The 24,652-nt window shown below is 38.9% G+C and overlaps 1 protein-coding gene across 1 annotated transcript in view; it reads right to left on the reverse strand.

The window, feature by feature from the left end:
- Window positions 1-24,652, reverse strand: part of agap3 (ArfGAP with GTPase domain, ankyrin repeat and PH domain 3) — a 67,420-nt gene that overhangs the window by 39,888 nt on the left and 2,880 nt on the right. The window contains exons 2-9 of the mRNA XM_053330737.1: window positions 20,253-20,311; window positions 17,876-17,963; window positions 14,440-14,525; window positions 10,268-10,409; window positions 9,624-9,758; window positions 7,448-7,575; window positions 6,978-7,133; window positions 1,780-1,863 (exon numbers count right to left, since the gene is read on the reverse strand). Of these exons, the coding sequence (XP_053186712.1) occupies window positions 1,780-1,863; window positions 6,978-7,133; window positions 7,448-7,575; window positions 9,624-9,758; window positions 10,268-10,409; window positions 14,440-14,525; window positions 17,876-17,963; window positions 20,253-20,311 (878 nt within the window). The remainder of the gene's footprint in view (window positions 1-1,779; window positions 1,864-6,977; window positions 7,134-7,447; window positions 7,576-9,623; window positions 9,759-10,267; window positions 10,410-14,439; window positions 14,526-17,875; window positions 17,964-20,252; window positions 20,312-24,652) is intronic.

Below are 24,652 nucleotides of genomic sequence, written 5' to 3' on the forward strand. Positions count from 1 at the left end.
TTTGACTGGCCTAGCTAGTCACACCACTGCCCCCCTTCCCTTCCCCAACTGTAGCCAAACTCCCCTGTACAAAAAAACCCTTTGTAGATAAAAAGGAAGATGGCTTATCTTGTCAAAAGTTGCCACGATACAAAGTGATTTTGGCCCTGGACTTTAAAGTGGAGTTCCACATAATCAATTGGATAAGAATGGGAGTTTACAGTAAGAATTGCTCAGAGGGGGATTCTTTCTAATCTGTTAAACTCCTGTTCAACCGGAATAAGCAGATTCTTCGGGGAATTACACTGATCTGCAGATAAGACATCATGTTTGTGGAATGGCCAACAATATGTTTTGAATTTTTAAGTTGTTTTATGACGGCATTTTGAACAATTATATGCACAAATGAAGCTGCGATTTAAACTTCTGTTGTGTTATTCTGTTGTGTTAAGTATGATCGTGAAATACTTGTCTCTATTACACAAGCATCTACTAAGACTGACACTGAGATCGACATATAAATATTGCATCTGATGATTAAGGGCTTGGAAGCATCACCCTGCCATTTATTTCAGCTGGACCAAAGCCACTGCAATTTTCTTTGAAACAGAATGAGAAGGCCTGGCTCAATGTTTTCAAGAAAAAAAATAATAAAAGAAGGACCTCATCTTCCATCATTTGCAGGTAAAGAGGATAATATAAGGACGCTGACCCATTTTCAAAAGCCCTCACATAATCATGAGTGATTAGTAATCAATGTGTCAATTACTTCTCCTATGGTTACAGTCGGACCTTTGGAAATTATCCTTACTCAGATGTCTAATTCAGTGCTCACTGCTACCTATCTGGTCCTTTAAAGCAACACACAAATTCACAAGAAATAAAATAAAATAAAATAGTACGACCATTTTAAAATAGAAATCATTGTGATGTCACTAAATGTGTAGTATTTTATGTAGCACCATGTCAGGGTAAAGACATTTACATCTCGTGGGTAATCTAATGAATGTTTCAGCAAATTATGGCTGTCACAATTGATTATATGGACATGAGTAAACCTTCATGAAAAAAAATAATATCCACACACAATTATGACCAATAATAACTATTAAGTAATTACAATTCCTACTGGACTTATTTTTAAAAAGTACAAAATAATATCAAAATATAAACAAGTACTTTACTGAATTTGAGATTACCAAACTTGAAACATCTCAAAAAAATTGTATTTAAAACAAGATTTTAATACATGGGTAACTATTAGACAGGAACTAAATTTAATATAATAAAATTATAATAGTTTTATTATGCTATGGTAGAAATGAAAAATGTAGAATATGATAAAAAACAAACCTAATTAACAAAAAAACATGATTGTCTTAATTTTCTTCACAAACATTCCCAGTGTAAACAAACATTACATATGGAATTTATAAGGTCAAATGGACGATTGTGCCGTTTGTATATTAAAACATGTATATTTCTTTATTGAAAAGTGTGTTACAAAATGGGTATTTATTTTACTAATATCTTTCTGATGCTATCTTTAAACCTCCAGTCTTGTGTTGTTTGTGCTTACAATGGGATTGAAGTTATCTGTTGTATTATGTCGCCATCTAGTGGTTACAGTAACACATGACTTTGCCCTAAAATTCTCCCCAAACTCTATGGATTAAGCACTGTAATGAAACCTGTAACAGACAGAATATCAACATCAAGCAGAAAAGGTCAGAAAAAGAGGTTCATACTTACCCAGGGAACTATTGGAAGTGTAGGGAAAATATTAGGAAAACTGCTTACCTGTTTGATAGGTATGGCCCTTCCACTGCCTATGCTGTCTGTTTTACTGTCAACGCTCTTTGCTTGTTCACTGGCTTTCCGTGACTGCAAGAAAACAAGAAAGTCAGTCAACAACTGAAGTGATACACTGATGAATGAGCAGAGTGGAAGTTGTGGGGTGGGAGGTGAGGCTGGATGTGTGTATGTTGGTTTTTGTGCATGTGAGAGAGAGAGAGAGAGAGAGAGAAAGAGACTGGGGGTCAGAGATGAGGGGGGGGAAAGGTGAGGGTTTGTGTTTGAGCATTTGCAGTATTTGTGGAGAAACTCGACGTTGCAAAAGAAAAGTCTCAAAAAGAAGCTCGAAATTAACAGACAAGCAGACCAGCGAAACAAACAGCAGTAACACCGACGTGCAAGTTCAAAAAGAAAATTAAAAAAGAGACCAAACCAAGACCACAATAGACACATCTCAACACAGAGGAGACCAAGGACGACCACACATTGAGTCATGACTCAGCCCTGAAACCCTTTGGGGGATCCTTCCCTCTGTGTGAGACCCAGAGCGGGCCCTTAGTGGACCTGCAGACCAACTGCTGCTATACCAAGTGTAGGATCAGCTGTGCCTTTAGCACTGTTGCACTGATACAAGCTTTTGTAGCACGTTAAATAAGTTAGAGTTCAAAACAGGTTAAAGGAAAGAAGGGAAAATGGTTATTTTACAGCAGACTTCAGTACAAGTAGCTTCTTCTGTCCTTTGACCTGCAAAACCAAGGAGGACATGTAATCATCCTGCACACATGTTAGACAATTCAAATGCCAAAAAAATTAAAATACATTAACATTTCAAGTTTCTGGTCTTGCCTGTGGAAGGTAAAGATGGTTAAACAGTAAATATAACCTCACATGGTTATAAATCCTTTGAAAAAAACCTTCCCACCCAAACACAAATAAAGAGATGAGGTACAGGTAGGGACAGACATGAGTGTGTATGGTCTCACTCTCAACATGAGAAATGTCCAGTCATCAATGGAGAGAGGTAGAGAGTCTGAGTTCAAGTAAACCAACTCTGCTTTATATTTTTTCCAACATTTTATTTTTTTTAATGATGACTTGTTTAGCTTCTATACAGACACCATACAAAGCAAGTCACAAATCCACTTCAAAATATTCAACAGATTGAGCCAAACATCGCAGTTCCCACAAAATATAGGATGGACAATAAAGGCATTATTTCATATACTCCTTATATACTTTTTATAGAGTACCATTGTAAATAAAATACAATACAAGATATACAGCAGTCTATATTTTCGTCAATCCGATCATGATAGAAAAGCGATTATGCAAGAGTTCATAATCTCTGTACCAAACCTAAACTGAGAAAAAAAAATGAAAATAAATAAATGAATGAAAGAAAGAAAAGAATAATTGAATGTGCAAAAAATAAATAAATAACTTAAAATAAATAAAAGTAAAACAAATGTTAAGTTTAACTACATTCATACAAGTCGGTGCAACCCAGTTTCATTTGTTGGCAACTTTCAGTTCAATATCGCTCTGTAACACCCTGACACACTACCTGATTTTTATGAAGGCCTTCATAAAATTACCCAAAACTGGTCTAATCTAAAATACCTCTAAGATAGTACATATATACCACATTTTGAGTTCCATTCAATACTTCAATACTCCCTGTAAAATAAGAAGGAATCCAAATAAAAACGGACCAAAAGAATGTAGGAAAATCTATAAGGAAGAACAAAAAAACAACTTGGCACCTCTAGTCCTTGAGTCCTCATTTATGGCAAAAGGCAGTGTGATGTCATGTAAGGAAAGGTTGTGTCCTTTGGGTGGCTGGATAACAGTTCCAAGAGTGACTTGACTGTACAGCGTGTTTTTATTTGGGGATGTCTGAATGAGGGCATGAAGGGGGGGAGGGGGTTAGGGGGCCAGGGGTTTGAGAGAGGGGGGGGGGGGGGGGAGTTGGGGGGGCATTTCCAGAAGAGTCCCTACAGTCTGTCTCACTTCATGATATCTGATGGTCTACTTTGAGTGTGCACACTCAAATGGTATCAAGTTTTTGTTTTTTTTTTGCTTTAGACGCAAAGTCTTATGGTTTCCGTATAGTGCAAGTTCTATGCATTACCCTATATGCAATAAAGCACAGAGGGTAAAGCAGCCACAAGCTGTAAGTCCTCAATCAATAATCTCCTCTCTATCAGGGCTGGCAAAGCAGGGGGACTCTTATTTTTAAAACCATCATGCTCTTCTAATTCGGAAGGAGTTGGAAAGCCCTTTTTGTTGAAGAAAGGTTGGAAACAGAAGCACAAATCTGTAAATATTGAAAAACAGTGTCAAATGGTTTGTTTTTTTTTTGTTTTGTTTTTTTGTTTAATATGTGGAGATCCAGTAACAAGTCAAGGGATTAAAAAATATGAAATGGGAAACATCAAATGGCAGACATTAATAAATGGATTTAATGAATACGGATGAATGATTGGAATGAATTTTTAAGTATAAAAAATGCTCTAATATTCATCTAAATTCCTAAACAATGTGCTTTTCAACACAAAAGGGACAGACAGCCTGAAGACATCAGGGGACCACAGACAGATTACAAAACAGATCTTTAGAGTTATTGACCATGGAAGCACTAGGAAAGAATAATGTGTACTGTGCTGACACCTAGTGGCCGAGGAGAGTTATGAGAGAAACTGGCTTGAAATGGTTGTGGTTGGTGAAACTGATTTGTGAGCACGGTGAAAAGACAGAGTGATACGATCTTCTATAGTAAAGCTTTGATTTTTAAATCACTTACTTAAAAAAGTTAATCCACTGCATTATCAAAATGAATTCACCTGTTCATTCACTAATTCGAGGGACTTTTTTAGATAAATTATTTATATTATACTTTTGATTCTTACTCTCCAACACTGTTAAACTGCACATTGCAAAGGATGCTTCTTTCAAGAGTCCCAATGCCAGTGCCATGAATTTGACAAATATTATATACTCTATTATATATCTGATTACAACTGGATGGGATACATTTCTTGCAGCAATTTTCCCATCTGTACTTTCAGTACAAAATATGCAATGACTGAAGTGAGTTTGATCTTTTGAAGTCTGTCAGAGCTTTTCTTCTGATGACGTTAAGGCATATTTTCTTCCATTAAGTACATCTCCCAAGATCAACATAGAATGAACTACTTACAAGAGTGTGGCTAGAAAACATGAATGGCAGCCTGCTATCTATCAGTGACCAGCAAGGCTTTTAAAGAACCCGACTTTTTAGATCACTGAGGCCAATTTATTTTTAAAAACAGACAAAGCTAGGAAAGGGACATCCATGATATTTGTTGGGTTGATGAAATATTTTCTCTTTCTCTTGTTTTGTAAAATGGCACTGCAAGTCTTCCTCTCCTTAGCCCATCGCACTCTTCAAGTGTCACTGAGGAAATGTCGACATCGCCCCGTTAACTTTCCGTCCCCTCCTCCTCCATCTCCTCCTCTGCTTCTTCCTCCTCCTCTTTTACTCCCTCACCCTCCCTCCTCCCACCCTCCGCTCGATGCTCCTCAGAAGGTCATGAGCTGAAACTCCCGCTCGGCTTGCCACTCCGGCACCCACACTGGGTAGGTGGCGTGCTTCGGCATCTCCATGACGCGGACGGGGAGAGGCTCATTTCTCTGGTGGACATGGTTAGTCACTACCTAGCAGGGGTGGAAGGGAGACAACAAGGGGAGCTAGCACACAGCCTGTACTGCTCGGATGCCACAATCCTGCGGCTCCCAGAGCAGCTGGGGTAATAGGGTAAAGGCGGTGGGAGAAATAGAGGAGGGGGAGGGGGGTAGGGAAGGTTAGAGAGGGAGTTAGTTAGAAAGAGAGAAAGGGAGAGAGAAAGGCAGGAGGTTGGAGACAAGGGTCAGAGAGAAGTAAAAAAGAGAGTAAAAAAGGAAAAGAGGTGAAGACAGGTGGAAGAGAAAGGATAATATAGGCAGGGAAGGGTTAGATATACAAGGGAAGAGTTAGGAAAGGAGTAATCTCATGTAGCCAGACCTACATCTCATTAAGCTCAAAATGTTTTGGAGAAAAAAACATGAAAACTTGGAAAAAATTGAAATGGAACTTCGGAAATCCCTATTCAGCTATTCTGTTAGTTGACAGTGTGGAGACGCACCATTGGTTTCTCTTTTTGAGCACCAACAAGCTCTCTGTAGAATTATATCAGTCAAGTTATGGAATAAAAACATAGTTTTTGGCAGAATTTTGACAGACCTCCCTGAACCCGAAGAGACAGAGGTCTGGCTACGCAAGATTAGGAGAGGCTTAGCAGCAAAGAGGGCTGGTGTAGGAGGGAAGAGAGAGGAGAAAAAGGAGGTGCAGGCTGGGTAGAAGAAAAGGGCAGAGGCTACAGGTAAAAAGACAAGCTTAGGACAGCTAAGGAAATTAGAGTGGTTAGTGCACACATATGCTATTGGTTAGAGCAAAGGGAAAATATGACAGGACATGGGAGGGAGAGCAGGCAGGCAGGGGTTGGGATCTTGGTGGTTGAGACCAAATTTGGGCCAGAACATTAAGTGGGTGAGGACAGGGGAGTTATCTAGCTAGATGTTTAGTAGCTGGGAGAGCAGTTGGAGCAAGGCTATCTAAAGTTGAGGTGTTGGGGCATGCAATAGCAGCATATGAACACGCCATAGGCTGGCTGAGACTCTTAGTTTAGCTTGGTCGGGCAGGAGAAGTGGCGTTAGTGTTGCTGCCGTCTCTTCCCATAAGGGAAGTCACTGCAAAGAAAGGATCTAGTAAAAATAAGAGGGGTGGGGGGAGGGAGGTTAAAGATTTAGACAGCGCAGAGGGCGTAGTTTGTTATGGGTGAGATGAGAAACGTAATCCATGTGCACTTACTACATCCAATTAGGAAAAAAAACGACATGAAATGAGTTCAGGTTTTTTCCACAGTGCTTATCTTTGATATTTGCTTTCACAGAAGGTTTTTGGGAGCATTTTGGGGATCTAATATAATTTCTGTTTTAATCTTTTTCACCCTTTGCCCATTGTGCTGTGTGAGCAAGACACTTTCTTTGCCTGCATCGGAGGCAGGAGAGGTGGCTTTGATGCATTTCGAGCTACCTGTCTCCCTCTGGTGGATAAAGTGAGCTTGGCAACATGCCTTCTAGTAGTGTGAGTGGGTGTTGCTTTGCATCAGCTGTCGCATACTTACTGTGAAAATGTTGGAGCGGCGCTTTGACTGCTTGCGGATGGGCGTGGGCGTGTTGGAGGCAGCAATGGTCTCAATGCGCATCTCCCGCTGACTTATGCTGGGGGTGGAGGGAACAGAGGAGGAGTAGTCGCTGAATGCACCCCCACCATTGGCCGCCTGGGGAGCGAGAGAGATTAAGAGGAACCGACAGAATCAGAAGAAGGGAGGGAGGAATACAGAAAAAGAGAGATAGAAAGTAGTCAGAAAGGAGGAGAAAATAAAAACAATGAGCAAGCACGTCAATTTAGAAATAACTAAAAATCTTTATAATAATGGACTTTGTATGTATTTTCTGCACTGATACTTGTAGGAATTATTATGTAAGCTGAGTGTGTTGAGACTGTGGAAGCTTCTTTACACACAGTATTCTTAATTAGAGTTACATAATCGGTAAGTAAAACACTGACAGAGTGTGAAGGTTTTGATCTTACCTGGTTAATGTGAACAGAGGGGATGGATGCAGCGGGGACTGATGAGTGGCTGGGAGAATTAGGGAGAGATTTGCACGGACCAATAGAGAGCTGCTGCTTTTTCCTCATGGCCACAACCTTCTGGGCAACTGGAGGACAAAGTGGCAAAGAGACATGAACAGATTGTTTGCTAATCCATTCACACGTGTTATGTTGCTCCATTCTAATATTAAAATCACTTTGTTGAGTGAATGTGGACAGCTTGTAAAACCTCGAAAGTGAGAATGCAAGATGTTGTAGCAGCTACAAAGTTAACCAATAGGGCTGCAGCGATTATTCGATTAACTGCTGGTCAACAGAAAATTAACTGGCAGCTATTTTGATTCATGAACATTTTCTTTTAACGGCTCTAGGATTTTCTTCTGAGTGTCAATGTCACTGTGAAAAATGTTTCACTCTACTTGATTTTAAAAATTTTCTTATTAGCAAACAGAACACATGATATATGGTTTACACAGCAGTGGACTTCCTTCATTTATGACCACTGCGGATGCGCACACACACAGCTGAGTTTACAAGGCTTCCATAGTGTTGGGAAATGTTAATGTTGTCTTAAAAATGTGCTACAAACAAAGAAAAAAGATTTCAGTTATTTCAGTCCAGCTAATTCCAGCCAGACAGAAAACCATATGAACACACTATCTAAACCACCTCAGGATATTTGTTTTACAGTCAGTTATTAAGTAACATACTGTAAGGTGGCTTATAAATATCTCCAGGGGAAACGAACAAGCTACCTCCATTACTAAAGAAAGTAATCATACAAAATGATACTTTTTCTGTCACTCTCTGAGCTCTATAGTGTGATGTTGGCCAAATGAGAGCAGTTACACCGTCTGAACAACCTGATTTGCCATGCACTTGGTGTAACTCGTTTAATTCAGGGCACACTTGAGTGAGAGACTGGGTGGAGCGAAAGGGAGGGGACATCACGGCTGCGAGACGTGAATTAGCACTGAGGGGGAAGAGAGATGATTTGAAGCTGCACTGACAGCTGGGACCAGAAGGCCCGACTGCCTGCTGCAGCATGGCAAATACAGGAAGAAGGCAAGAGTGATATCAGAGCAAGTTCTCCAGACAGCCAACACTCCTTCATCTCTTTTAATTATTTGAAATTGGGCTTCAGGAAGCAATTAAGGCAGGGAGGGAAGACAACATGCCTGTGCATCAACAGTCAATGAAATGCAAAGTGAACGTTGTGTTACATATTCAGATGTTTTGTGAAAGGGTGACAGGCTTTCAAAGGAGCTGCAGCCTTAGGGGGATAATGTGCCAGAGTTGAAGCAGCCGAGTTCCCAAATGACAGTTTCCTGACTTCAATTATGGATTCAGAGAAAAAGTTTTCAGATAGTTCATGCTTTTAGGAGATATTGCAAGGGTATTTCACCATTTATATATAACTAAATTTCAGTTGGTTCCTAGCTTAGAGCGCTACATTTTTATGTCATAATCCTGATTTTACGCTCAATAATTAAAACTTAATTTAATACAGAATGCCTGTTGTATTATCAATTAAAGTGTGTCTGTTAATTTTACCCACTGAGAGCACAGCATAAGGATTAATATCTATGTCTATATATACCCCTCTATGTGACTCAAGCATGCACAGGCAGTTGCTTGTTTCTATCAGGAACTCATCAACTGTATGAAGAACTTTACAATTAAACTCCCTAGCATCATAATTATTAAATTAAAAAAAAAATGTGTTCATTTTTAACAAAGTGACACATCATGAAATGGTTCATAGCTGTGCACTTACCTCAGTTAGATCTGACTCGAAATGGAAAACAAATGAAAAGACCCTGCATCTTACACTGTTGTCACGCAATACTGCTCATTAAAAGTTGCAACTTTTGACATTTAATCCAGGAAACTGTCAACGTATCTTTCAAAAACAAGCTTAATAGTCATTAAAAAATTGCTTATCTCTAAATATGACCAGTTAAGATGCTGGTATGGCAGATTAATTTGAACAAATCTGACTCACAGAAGGAAAGAACACAGTTTAAAATAATTATCTCATGCACTGCCTCTCAAACTGTAATACCCCTGAAAAAGTGTATCACGTGTCAGAGGAGGTAACATGTAATGTGCATCTGTCTAACCCATGTCTGCTCATTTTTGACACCCTTCTCACCGTCCTGGAAGACTCTCTCCACGTTCAGGCCATAGGTAGAGCAGGTCTCATAGTATGTGCAACGCTTTAGGTCATTTGACAACTTTCTGGCCCGCGAGTCATCAATCACTCTGGGGTTGGCAGCACTGATGGCATCTAAGAGAACCGGGTAAGAAAAAAATATTACTCAAACATTACACTTGAAGTACAAGGCTGGTGATATTCTATGTTTTCCTAATTGCCAGCAAATTTCACAAAAAGCCAACACATCTGTGGTTCTGAGATCCAAGCTCACTTACTTACCTACTGAAGACATTATTCTTTAAAAAATATTCATAAATACATGGTTTCATTGAGAAAAAAAGGTAAAAAAATGTCCTGGAACAGTTTTTAGCAAACATTATTAAATTAATTGTTAAAAAAAGAGTGTATTTGTTGAAGATTTGGTGTGCTAGTGAGTATTTATGACAGTAGGTTGAACAATATGAGATCAACTCAAGATAAACTACAGTGCTGATGTTCAAAGTAATGAAAGGCAATAAAAAATATTGAATATCACCAGTTATCCTTTAATCAGATAGTATTTCCTGTGTAAAGAGTATGTAGCTCCTCTCTGAAGGAAGCAATTTCTTGGCAAAACTTTATATCAGATGTAGGGCAAACACCTTGTGTTCCAACGAGGACCATTGGGACCTCAGCTGTGTTTCTGTAGCTGGATAGGCGCAGAAAGTAATTGTAGACTGTCTGGAAGCTGATCTCATCCTCCAGGCTAAAGACGAAAACCACCGCATCCACCCAAGCAGCAAACTGAGGACAAAGCAGAGGTGGCACATTGAAACATAAGCTGCCTCATCATCACGCAAGAACAACATTCACAAAACAGATATTATTCGCTTCAGAGACACTGCTTCCACTGCAGCTAAATACTGGAACTTCAAGTCCCCTTCTACTAAAAATGTGTTTTGCATGTTGAGGACATCAGATTGTCGGTGCATGTCCAAACGTCTGTTGTGTAGCCTTTGTCGCCGTTGCCTTTGTTACTTGCATATTTTGGATCAGATTCCGGCTTGAGCATGTACAGATGTATTTGAGAAGTTGACATTTTGAATAAAGAACAAGAAAATAAGTCAATCCTACAACTATTGCTTGTTTAGCTTGTTTTCGTGGCATCTAATCAGAACACAGTGGGGTCATTAGTAGGCCTTAAAAGAGACAGGAGCTAAAACAGCCTGTTTCATACAGGGGCTGAACTGAGAGGAAACATAAAGGATCAATAACAGATAAATAAGGAGCTTTCTGAACTGTAAATCATGCAGAGATTATCCAGTGAAGTAAAGTAAATTCCTGTGAAACTACATGCATGATTTTTGACATAAAAACAAGGCTGAAGCAGGTTGGCTCCCACAAGTGTGTAAATTCACATACACTGGGACATCTTGTATCAACTGATAAAACTTTTTAAATTAAAAATGTTATTATATAACATATTATTATATTCTGATTTATTTAAATGAGAAAGAAGCAGTAGATATGAATTTCTGAATTTTTAACAAGGTGCCTGTATTTGAACTTTTTTATGGAAAACATACCAAACACACATTATTTTTCCAGAGTATTTCCATATGTCCTTAAAAGAGTTTTCATTTTTTTTCTTGTAATGCGTCAAGGAAACAAATATTGTTGTTATTGGCTTGCAGACATCACTAATGATTTGTTAAGTATTGCAGGCTGTGTTTTGACTGAAGTTCATACATACAGACAGAAGGGGGCAGTGTAGCAACAGCCATAGTACAGCTCTGAGCTATAGTATAGTTGAATATGTTGCTCTATGGCAGGGTACCACTACTGGGTGGACTGACAGTGAAAGATTAAACACCACAACTGAAGCTTTATCAGTTTTCTTGCTGTTATTCCCACTGCTATCATAATCTAGGAATCTTTGTATTTGCCGCATCATACACAGTCATAATCTCTGTGTAGTTTACAATCAAACAGCGGAGAGAGGTTTCCCTTGAGTGGATGAAATCAATCCTAATCAGCATCCATTCTATCAAAGAGGCTAAGCAGAACCCATAGTAATACTAACAGTGACAATCAAGTGATAACTATTCCACCATATTGCCCTCTTCTTCATTCAGCTTTCACATCTCGCCCAGACCCCCATAGGGAATGAATGGCAAATCAAGCCTCCAAGCCACAACTCTGCTCAGCCTCCTGTGAGTGGGAACATAATGCAGGCCTTTAATTATGCCGCTAATTATACAGGCAGCTGACAACTGAGCTGAACTCATTTATATTCCCCGATCTCACAGAGCGTAAAGCAAGCGTAAATCTGAGCTCTGCTTTGCCAGGTATCAGTAGCTGCTAATAAAACTGCATGGTAAATTCTCACTGAGCTTATGCGGTATGTGACCAGAAACTATGAATCTTGTGAATGACAAGCAAGCCTCTCTGTGGAGCCAGCGTTTGATAGAATCTGCTAATTAAATCCGAATCCTTTTGAATCCCGTATGAAACCTATTCACCTTTAAGCAACAAATTACACATAACTTCATATTTAAGAACTTTTCAAAGACTGGAATTTCTATATTCACTCAATTCTTGCCATGTATTTTATCTGACATATTTCCTTTTTACTAAGTAAATAAGGGTATTGTAAATTACTTAAGAGTACTTAAATTACTAAGACAAAAGATTGGATAAGACATCTTTTATGGTATTTCACAATTAACGTAAGTAGTATAGGCCACCTTCAGTGGTGTTGACAGGGTTTAATGTAGTGAGTCCCTGGGACACACAGGTGGCCATTTGAGTGGACAGTGTAGTGATAAACCTGTGTTTAATGGTAGATGGTTAAATTATGGTTACTGTATATTCATATATATGTTGAAAATGTATGAATCTTTAATTGAAAATTAAACAAATAAAATCCCAAATCTATAAATACACTGCAGACACATAGCAGCTGAAAGAAAGAGATCATATAACACAGAGAAATATTAGCTTTTCCTGTTGATGGTGCTCATAAAAAGGGAAGCTAAAGGGCAACATGAACACTGAGCTTTCAAGTTTCATCAGGAGTCATTAATAACACCATCAAGCACATCATGTTTAATCAGGGAAGTAGTTTATGTCTTGCACACAAAGGGAAAACCATTTACTGCATACTGCCCTTAGATAACTTATTATAATTAGCTGATAATTAGCCTGATCAGCCACCATCAGTAATCAATAAAAATACACATTATTAAACCATTAATCAAACCTATAACTAACAGCAGTCAACGTCAGATAGCCTTATCATACTTTAGCAGTTACCTGGTGTTTCTGTATTGGTGATTAATGTTAAGTAATATACATATTAGCAGTTTGAATTACTACTGTGGGGATAATATTACGCCAAACTTCCTTTAAGAAATGTGACATAATAGGTTACACTCTTCTTCGTCAATTCGGCATCAATGTTATCTTTAAGCTATTTAAGCTACATAGCTCGTTAAGCTATATTTCTGTGCAAACTGTATATCTTGGATTTTGTCGCCTCAACTCACTACCAGCCTCCGTTTTTTAGCTCCATTTCAGAAAATGACACTGCTAACCTGTTTTGTGCTGAGAGATATAGGTGCAGTCAGTGAGAAAAGGGTTAGTTAACAGTGTGGTTTCTTTTGTTTATTTCTATGATTTCAACATGAATGTGTTGTTCACAATGTAGCACTATTAGGGAAAAAACAGGTTGCATCCTCTGGACGCATCATTTCAGATTAAAGTATCAGAACATCACTGACACTTTTTCAGTGTTTGCAAAGCAGGTTTTGTGTATTTGTCAAATCATTACATTTTTAAGATTATGTTTTTATCGTGCAAACCAATGAATGATAAGAAATTAAAATTGAAATGATTAACAAATAAAACCTGATTCATTGGTGCAGATTAAACCACCAGTATAAAGTAAGTGGCTCCACCTCCACCAGGTACAACATGAAAATGCTGCTGACATGTAAATGCATGAATGAATCCAGTAATATAATACATAATATTACAGAAACACCATAAAGAGAACCTTTACACTTATACCTTATACTCCAGGCACATTTTGCTGATAATGCTTCTGCACTTTTAAATTTTGTTTTTTATTTTATTTCTTCTTTTTCAGTCCTGCATGGATTTGTGTACTTCTTCTACCACTGGGTGTTTCGACAATGCCTATATTTCGACCTAGTGACTTATATCTAGCAAAGCAGGATGTTTGAGACTCTGTGAAATACTGTAAAAGTGAATGTTATGCTTGACTCTTCAACTTCATAAACCCTAGGCTGGCTGATATATCCAAAAAAACAAACACCAAATGCAAAGCCTATTTAAGTCCAGTAAAACATTTTAATGAGGGACAAGACACAACATCCTCATAACTGAGGTTAAGAGTCTGATGGCTGCTCTGTCATTACATGAGGGCTAGATTAAGGAAGCATTTCCTAAATATACCCCCTGTGAAAAAGTATAAGATAGTGTCAGCAGAATATCAATAGCTTTTTCTCTTAAGGAGACTTAGCAAAGTCCACTTTGGATGAAACAGTGGCTCCATTATTCTTTATATTTTATACACTAATAAGACGATTAAGTGCTGCGTTGTCCCTCTAACCACAAAAATGATTTTGGCCGTGCTCGCTCATTGATCTGTCACTCCCCTTTAAGTGCTTTTGGTAGAACAACCACAGAGTGCTCTCACACTGCTGCAAGTAATGGCCTGTCTCTAAACAGTTCCTGTCTGCAGTTTGAAAAGTTAAGAGACATTTAGAGACAAAAGATACTGTATGTTTTTAAGGATCGATAATCTTACCTGCAATTCTGGAGGCCCTCCTTCATCTCTGATCAGAAGAAGGTAGCTCTGTCCATCCACAACTATTTCTTTCTTGAACCGTCCACCTGAGAAGAAGACATTTGTTCCAAAAGTTAATTTCAAGGTCATTCTGAAAGAATGTTCAGTCTGGGCCAGTGCTGGTACAAGATGATACTGTATAACTATCTTTTTAGGACATAATTAGAAACCGCCAAGGGATTCACTGGCACTGACAGACACGTTTCACACCCATTAAGCATAAAAACGATGTGGATGCACCAGATAAACCAAATTCAATATCAAAACGCAGCTTGACAAGGCTCATAAAAGTTTGGTGAGATGTGTACGATTTTAAGTGCACTTTCTCAATTTAGATCTCCTGAATGTGTTGCTGTTACAATCATATGCCGACAGGAAACCAGGTCTATCTGGAGCCAATTATGTGGGCGAGAAATTGCCATTTAGCGTGTCTAATGCACAGCTGCTAAGGCAACCAGTTCAGCCCCACTGTCACTGCACAAGTCCTGGAAAAGCTCAACTTTCCCCTCCCCAACATTATGTGGCCGCATGTTCAGTCTCCATCACTTCACTGCATGAGCAGTGTGGTCAACCGTTTTCAATGAAATGGTAAGAGAATAAGAAAAAGAAAAACGGACCAACAAAAATAAAAGAGAAGGAAGGAAGGAAGGAAGGAAGGAAGGAAGGAAGGGGGGATAACATCTAAAGAAAAAAAAAATCTGTCTGAACTGGAGTGCTTCATGTCACACCATGTCCACAGGACAGCAGTGCAGAGCTAACACTAAAACCCCCATGCAGCCTTGATATTTTTCCCTTTTCCTCACTTCTTCTCAAATACATATGCATATTCCTTGCCGCTAGCGAAGCTGGCTGCAGATAAAGAAAAGACCAATGGTAGAAACATACAGTAAATTAGATTTTGCATATCATTTGAATGGTTTGTGATCCTGTGGAGATTAAAAACATTCAAATGAGAAAGTTGTGAGGCTAAGGATGTCCCTGAGTGTGAAAACACTGCCTTATGAATGCGGAAATATGCTGAAAGCAATTTTGACAAAATTGAATAATGCACAATCTTAAAAAGGTCTAAGAATGATCAGGAAATTATGCTGGAGACAGCATATGTTAAAGCAGAAAAAAGTGCACATTTTACCATTATCAGATTTTTTTCATTATGTTAGCCAAGGTCTTACATCTTATGTCATGTTTTAAGGTAGAGTGTTGGAGATCATGCTGTTAAAATGAGCACATTAAGAACCATAGATCTCAGGAGTTGTAAGGCCCATAGAGTAGTCAGGGCCTGTAATTTTTAATAGGTGGACAGTATTCCTGTCTCAGCAAGCAATACATATCCACTTGAGCCACACTTCTACCCTGTTAAATCCACTTTAGCCCGTTTGGCAAATAGGGGATTCTCCAGCCTTTTGCACAGGCTCTCAAGCCCTGCTGGATGCTGGTTGTGTAACAGAGATTCACGTACCACCAGCCAGCTTTTTTTCTTCTTACTGAAGTCACAGAGCTTTAGAGATTAAAACAAAGGACTCAGAAACTATGTGTCTCTATGACTCCGAATCTTGTTTAAAAAGGGGGGAAAAAGATGAGGAGGATCTCATTACACAGTGAGGAAGACTGAATCAAAACAACACAGAAAGCAAAAGATTTGTCAGAATACAGAGTTTGTATGAACCCTGGCTGCACCTTCATATGCCAAAACAGATTATGGAGAGAGTCTCTGAAATGAGTATCTGCAATGAAAGCATACGGCTCGGGTGAAAACATGGATGGAATTTGAAGTCAACATTTCAGTTACATAATCATCCAGGATGCTGATGTCTTTATTTAGAGCTGAGCCAATACAATGCATCCAAATAAAGAAGAAAAAACCTGTGAATAAATTAGGCAGACCATACTCTACACAAAACTCTTCAAATTATGAATTATTTAAATTTGTTGCTCAACCACACATTAAAAAGAGGTGACTAATAACCTTGCAGACAGCCTACAGAGAGACGGTTAAGTTGGTAGGCATGGTTAACACGCAGTAAGCATACTCTGCTTACACGGAGGCTTAGACCTTGACACAACGCCACAATCCAACGGAGCTCCTTCGGGTGTTGCTATGGCAACACACCCCAGTACCTTTTTTTTCCTGATATCATAGCAAAAGCCCAGGAACAGTCACTGCTGAACCTTCCTTTGCTGGGCTTCTGCAATGTAAATACTTTTTCCTAATCTGGAACAACGCCAGTGTTAAAACTACATGAAAAAAAAAACCCTTCAGAGCTCAAGCAGCTGCTAATCACGAGACAGGTATGTTGTGTCACAGCAACTAGCAGAAATGTAAAGAGACAAGCATGGACATCCAAGCAGACAGATTTCCTTGATTACGACAGCAATGCTCTTTCGTTTTCTCCACTATTTTCCACCATTGATTTCTCAAGGACTAATTAAGCTATGAGGATTTTTCTCCCTTAGTGAAGCAAAATGCCAGAAACTGATTATGTGCTTCATGTCTCATCCTCACTATAATTACACTAAAATGAAACACTGCAAACCCCTCAAAGATCATCAGTAAACTCTGGGTTTGCCTACATCTTTGTGGATTTCTGAGAGGAGGACTTACTATTCAGGCCAGAAGGGGGCATTCTCATTATGATCTTGCTGATATATTCAAGAAAATCTAATTTTCTAACCTCAGTGAATCAAACAGGATGGCAGGACCTCCTAAATGTTATAACTAGCTCATACGCCATCAGGAAATCCAGGTTTATGGTTGCGATAATAAAACAACTTTAATTTACAGTCCCAGGGAAATGATGGGGTTTAATGGGGTAAATTTTAACAATGAGTAATCTTTACAGACATAATTTACTGGAAATGTTACACTCTATCATTATCTCGCTGCATTGGCAAAGGACTAAAAAAGGAGTTTATAAACAGAACCGAGCCAATTATTGATCGTCGCATCCGAAAGCACAGCATTTTAAACTAATTTGAACTAATTAGAAAAAATACTCTCATGAGGCAAACCAGCACCATGCTTCATGAAAATCTCCTTATACACCTTTCCTAATATGAATATCCTTTGTACAGAGTAGCATTCAGAGCCAAACATTGTTCTTGTGTAAAACAGAAGAAAACTGAGGCACCACACTGCAGGACACTTCATAATTTGACTCACCAAACCCTTGAAATGTACTGTCAACAAGCATTTTGAGTACAAGTACAAGGTATTCACCCATTAGAAAACATCTCTTTTATAGGCCGAGTTGTGAGATGAATTAGCAGTGTGACATTAAGGCCAAGAGAGCCACAGGAAACACGCTGCATGAGTCTAAACCTTCGTGTTTCAGCATCTTTGGTGGTCATAATCACCTCCTGACACACACCTCCAACAGCAGACCTGCAGTGCTCTTACCTTCAGGAGACTCCTCCTGCACATATGTGCCTGTCAAGTACCGGTGGACCAAGGCTGACTTGCCACTGGACAGATTTCCCACAATGCCCTGCAAGACCAGAAACATAATGATAAGCATAACATGACAAACCACAAGCATATGTTGATTTAAAGGACCATAATTACAAAAAAACGTTAAAGCGGATTTGACTTAAAATTAAAATCATAGTGGTTTTGTATAGATTTAAGCCTATTATCTATAAGTTGTATTTACATTACTGCCAATAAAAAGAAAATGCATTAAGAGCCACAGTGTGTTATAGGGAAAATAAAAAAACAGTATGTGCTGTTTGTCTGTCAACTCTCAAATCTTGGTCAAATCAACATGTTTCACAGCATCTGATACCAACTGATGAATCAGCTGATATTAGCTGAGTATAGTCTGAGTAAGACATTGCTGTACAAAGAAGCAGAAGTATTTTTAATATTTTGGGGGTATTTTGGAAAAGAAAAAATCTGTGAAATGTATTTTTCAACTGTAAAATGTCCCTCTCAGTACATGTCTTAGTAACAGTTCTTTGAATAACAAACTTAATAAAAATGTTGAGCTCTAAATTACAAAGTAAACTTGAACAAAAACATCAATTGGATTCAGTTTTCACTGTGATGGATTGCTTAACTATCTGCAAGTAGATTTTTATTCCATACCGGCATGAAGTGAATCCAATGAATGCCTGGAAGGTCAAAAAATATATCCTTAATCTTATGGTGAGCTCAGAGAACAGTGGGCAGTAATGGAAAGTTCACTGAAAGCCACAGTTTGGCTCTTTATGCAGGCCGTGTGATGTTGAATCATTATGAAGAAAGTCAGTTAGCATACACCGGTTTGGTTGCTATCTTTCCCCCGCTTCCTCTCCCTGGTGTCTAGACCAGACCTAACTACAGCGCCTTAAGGGTGATGCATGGTGGAGGGTGGGCTGATGATGCCAGCATGTCTGGGAAGAACAAAGGCTTGCAACATGCCTCATCTCCTCCCTCTCCTCCTCCTCCTCTGCCCACCATAGCCCTCCTCTTCTTCAGATCATTAGTGGGTGTTAAAGTCAGGTATGGTTCTAATTATAAGGAAGTTTTGGGCGCAAAAGCAAATATCTGTTTCAGGCCTTTTCAAGCCTATCCTCTCTGTAATTGAAGTATATACCATGAGGTACAGAATAAACTATGAATAAGCTTAAAGTTAACAAAAGCTGTGGGCCGTGTGGTCTGAAAGCAATGAGTCAACAAAATCTGACTTTGAATGCACCACAGCATCAGTGTTCCCGCTGTTTTAACTATTAGACTTTGTGACCTGCTGGTATATAGCCTTCACTGAAATCAAAATGCTGTATCAGCACTATTCCAGTACAGCGCTTTTCTTTTCTTTATAGATGTTTAGATTTGATCTCGGCGTTTTAAAGAGCGTGGATTTGATGATCAAAAGATGGTAATAAAACAAGGTTTGACCACAGTTAAGTTGCTGTCACGAAACTACAATACCATGTTGAAGCTCAGTGTAGCAGATGTTTTAGAGCTTCTCTCATGCTTTTATGATCATCATTTTAACTAATCTGCAGCTTTGACCCCACTTCCAACATTTTGTTATCATAACATGAGAAGACTATCATATTAAAAATAGTCTAAAATATATGACCAGCATCTTTTCAGTATGATCATCTCTCTGAGCAGCAGCTATTTGAGGGTTTCGAAAGAAATGTTGGCTCTTTTCCGATACTTAATTCTGTCCAGGTCCATTTAACAAACCCCTGTGTGGAAGCTGCCAATTAACACCTTAGAAACATAAAAAGAAACAGACGCATTTAAATGTGTTTGAAGAAAAAAAAAAAGTAAGTTTGTCTTTGAGCTCCTTGTGAATTCCCCCCTCTCTCTGTTTCATTGAAGTTTTCTCTTTTGCAAGGTGCTGCAACAATGAATGCACCTAACACGGAAATATTACATCAACTGGCAGAAAGGCGGAGTGCAGTTTTCAAGGCTGCTAGTCTTTAAGGCATTAAATCATGTGAGGATGTTAGTTGTGCATTTGGCAGTGGCTGTGTGCGCTTCACTGGCGGGTGGGATCAGACCCAGGATGTGTCACTAGTCTAGCCCAAAACTGTCACTCATCTCGCGTCCTGCTGCAAGCCACCCTGCATCTCCATGCCAACGCATCTCATTAAAAATCACCCACTACTTGCCAGGGAAAAGTCCAGCCAATTTCTCAACTGTTCCCTCTCATGTAAAATGCAAGACCAGTGTTACATGAACAGAACATGCATTCCCACAGACATTTAAATCTATCAGTAAGATGAGACCTCTGAGGGTGAGTCGACAGAGGGGCTGTGAGGGATTTTAGGAAGTTACTCACCACTTTCAGCTCTGGCACTGACCGACTCAATGTCCATTCCTGGCTGTTGACGAAAGAGTCTGAAAATACAAAAAAAAATATTGAGTCAAACAGCAGTGAAAGGTAAACCATCTGTTTATAGGTCTTTTGACCCCAGCCTCAGGTCATATGGCAATAACAGTGTTTTCCATTGGATAATGGCAAAGCAATTTTGAAGCTGTTAAAAAAAAAGCTTTTTTTAGACTATTTATAGTGTGTGCAACAGGTTTTATGATGAATACTGCACCTGTCATATAGATATGACAAGGCGTATTTACAGTCAAGTCAGGCATTTATTACATTTGGACTCTGGGAAAATCTTTTAGGAAATCATATGATAGACTCCTTCTCAAAAATGCACCCATAACAAACTGTTATAGTTTTTAAAAAAGAAACATGCTCAGTGCTGGGTCAACTTGTTTTCCCCTCATCTCTTATTGCTTAAACACAAAACTTTAGGATTAATCAGTGGGATTTTGTCTCAGAGCTATACTAACTGGATGATATGACCTTTCAAACTGGTGACCTTTGACATTGTATTTGTGCCATATCTTCTACAGTTATTATTATAGAGTAAGTATCAGATATTTTTATTCTGTTCTTTTTCTATTCCTTATTTTCAAAGAGGATTTGATAGGTATGATCAGAAAAAACAGCCAAACACATCAGTACACCAATACTGAAATCAACAGAAAATTAAACTAATTTTGGGGGGTACAAGGACCAGTTTGAAATATTAATATTGGCTGTCATTCTTAGCTTTTTATGAAAGTAAACTTTGGCTATTGGGATGGGCATTTTTTATTATTTTCTGACATTTTAGATACATTTTAAAAAATTAATAAGAACATTAATCAATAACAAACAGCTGTAAAACACATTCAGAGACGAAACAACCAGACAGTAATGATTTCTCAATCTACATGACTAATTGTGTCATGTCCAGTTATGTTTAAGCATCTGTATATATGTAAACAAAAGACAGCTCAGTGGTTTTTAAACTTGTGAAACACCTACAATGAGTACATTCTACACAGACTATTTCAATATAAAGGTTTCAATGCAGTGCAATATGTGAGGGGGATTAGGCTAATCCATTTTGAAAGACAACCCTTATCAGGCTTGATTCAGCTTATTTGGTTTTCCAGTGACATTTGGAGAGTTTTGACTAGATAATCACACTTTGAAAAAGGGGGGAGGGGAAAGAGCACTAAAAAGGAACAACACAAAACTCTGACAGTTAAACAGAAATGGCATAAGCTGTGTCTGTTTCCCACAGAGATGTACAAAAGTATGTGTCATAACAACATTTAGAACAAAGACCACCTTCCTGCTTTTACTTGCCACCAAGTGGTTGCTCACGGGCAAGTGTTGGGTCTGTAAATTAAAGAGTACGGTCTAGACTCACTCTATGTGAAAAGTACACGGAGATAACTTCTGTTGTGATTTGGCACTACATAAATAAAATTTACTTTGCTTTGAGTCATGGCTTTCTCACCATCTAAATCCCCCAAGAAGATGTTTATCACCACCAGTACAGGAGACTCCATGTCTCCGGGCAACAAGATGCATAATACCAGGTGAAACCCCCTACTCCCTCCCCACGTCTAAAACATAACAATTAAAGCGTTAACATAAAAAACAGGGAGCCGTCATTACAGTAAGCCCGTTTGTTGCAGTAATAGTGGTTTCCCTCCGTGCCCGGGCAATGCTAATATGAAAAGAATGACAGTATAAACACTGAGGCAACCATCCACCGTCACTAAAGAACACATTTTTCTATTTTTTCTTCAAAAAAAAAAGACCTTTGCCAAAAATCTCTTTACTTACTACAATTAAGGTATAAAAATAAAACCTCAATGTTTACTTATTTCTGACCTCTTTTTACAATCAGCCTCGTGCTGCTCTGAATATCTCACTTGTTGTGGGAGAGGAGAGTACATCCCTAACACAGAGGCTTTTCACCGTGCATTGTGTGGAGCAGAGTAGGTTTAAACAGCACGCCTCATTTAAGCCCTCTCAGTGTGGGTTTGACATGTCAGAACACGAACGAAGACACCCATATGATTCTGTTGTTTTTTTTTTGTTTTAAGTGCAGGAAACTGAATGCAGCTAACAGCTCTCTGAGTCAATATCAGATAAAGCTATTACCTCAATTTATTAGATTTCCTGTTGTTTTGTGCAGTCCTACTATTTCCAAATGCATTTTCTGTCCTTTATATTTCTATTACATTATTTTTATTTACATTATAGTTTTTTCCAGCTAATGGGATGGTTGATAAAAAGGTCACAACTAGTAATTCCAGTTTAAAAACACCTACTGTCACACCTACTGTCATAAAACCTACACAGAGTCACTGAATAGAGAAATCTAAGAATAAACTGAATAAAGCAGCCAGACAGAGAGACATACTGATTGTCATACTTTCAAAGAGCAATACATTCAAACAAAGCCAACCCATATAGATAACCATACAACACAGAGATGGAGTTGTTGGTCCCTGCATCTCCGGAACAGCCCATTCTCTTATTACTGACCATAATAACACCACTTACGCTTTCAAGGATATAAAAACACAGGAAAGGAGAGGTAGAGGAAATCGGGAACTTTTACAAAAAATTGGACAGAAGCAAACACCCATTAAAGTCTTTGTAGAAAATGATCTGCTATTTTCCCTCACAAACACACCCATAACAAATCTTAACACAGAGGAAGATGTCCTACTTTTGCCATCCTTGGAGCAAAACCAGTAGAACCACTTTGGTCGCCCACGAAAGAAAAAAGCCTAATTGAATCCATGTGCCCCATGTTACGTCATTCTTTAAGTATGAGCGTCCCCATATTACTGTGTCCCAGAATGCCTATGGAAACAGAAAGCCCCAGCATTTGTGATGCTTTGAGAGGACACCAGTGTCTTTGTCTCAGAGAGGGAAACTGTGTTGCCAGCTTGTTTGTCAGGTTTTTCACTTCACTGCTCATGTCTACTCAGATAAAAATGACCATTCTGTCTGAGGGTAGCGAAGCACAATCGCCCCCCACTTATTCCATTTCACGAGAAAAGAAAAAGCAATGTGAGCAGAAACCTTGTGCATGGAGTTGTTTGTGTGCGTGTGCATGCGCGCCTTTCTACGTGTAGTGAATGTGCAGTGGTTTTTGGAATGAGAGAGCACAACCTTGAGGTCTAAATTTCCACTATAGCTCTCTGACTGACTTTCCAACCATGCTTTCCCACTGTCATAAATTACAGGGTGAGAATTTAGCTAGCAATTAGTATTTCTGCTTCCTTCATTTGCAAACCTCATGACCAACCCACATTCCTTGTCTGACTACTTTTATCATGCACGTCTTGACAAAATGGTCCTGTAGCATAGGGCTTTGTATGCTGCTCTCAAAAGCCATTTACAGAATGAGCAACCCAGTTAGAGCTCTTATCTCTGTTCCGCTGGGCTCCCAAACACCAAACTGTTATCAAAGGAGGCAAGTGACAAACACAATCAGCAGAGAACAAGGTAAAAATCTTTATGCGATGCCAGTCTAATGCAGTCTGGATGGCCTGGCCTACTTAAAGCTCTTTAAGCCTTGTGTTGTCTGCAGACAGACATTGATCACTTCCATGAAAATAAATGGGACATCCTGGTTCAAACAGGATTCTCATTTGACATGAGATTTGCAAATTGGGTTTTCAAAAGGTCTTGCAGTACAATGCCCAAGTTGATTGGCTCAATTTGCAGAGTTGTGGGAAGAATAGTGTCAGATTTAACATGTCTTTCCAGTTGGCATAAAACATTGGAATGGGGCAAACTGATGAAAATAATGAACCGCGAATTGAAGAGAAAACTGCATACAAAGTGATGACAGACATACAAAATGCAGGCCCCCACTCAAACAACAGTACTTCTTGGTGTTTCTAGAACAGCAGGAAGCTACTCACCTATTGAACCACAATCCTGAGGAACAAAATGTACCCTAGCTCAGATTTGCAGTGGCAGATGCTCAAATATGAGTTACATTCATTATTAACAGATTTCTTTCTGTTCGTGCACAGATTGTGTATCACTCAATGATTTCTCAGTATCTCTAAGTCTCCTCAATTCTCCTGCAGGAGATGAGAGGGCATCATCACAGTGTTGCTGTTCGTCCCAATTCCCTTGAAGGTGTATATTTGTCTTGAACGTAATTACCTGCTGGGAGTTTGGTTTACCAAACCATTGCAAGATAGCAAGTGCATTAATTTTCAATCTTTGAACATTTCTTAAGTGGACTAGCTGATTTCAACAGCAAGGTACAGTTTATAGAAATAGACGAATTCATCGGAAGTGATATCAAAAGAGACGGCAAAAAGGGGCAAAACCATCTTCATGAATACATTTCATGTCAGATT

The sequence above is a fragment of the Scomber japonicus genome, chromosome 12 (assembly GCF_027409825.1).
Source record: "Scomber japonicus isolate fScoJap1 chromosome 12, fScoJap1.pri, whole genome shotgun sequence".
NCBI lineage: Eukaryota > Metazoa > Chordata > Actinopteri > Scombriformes > Scombridae > Scomber > Scomber japonicus.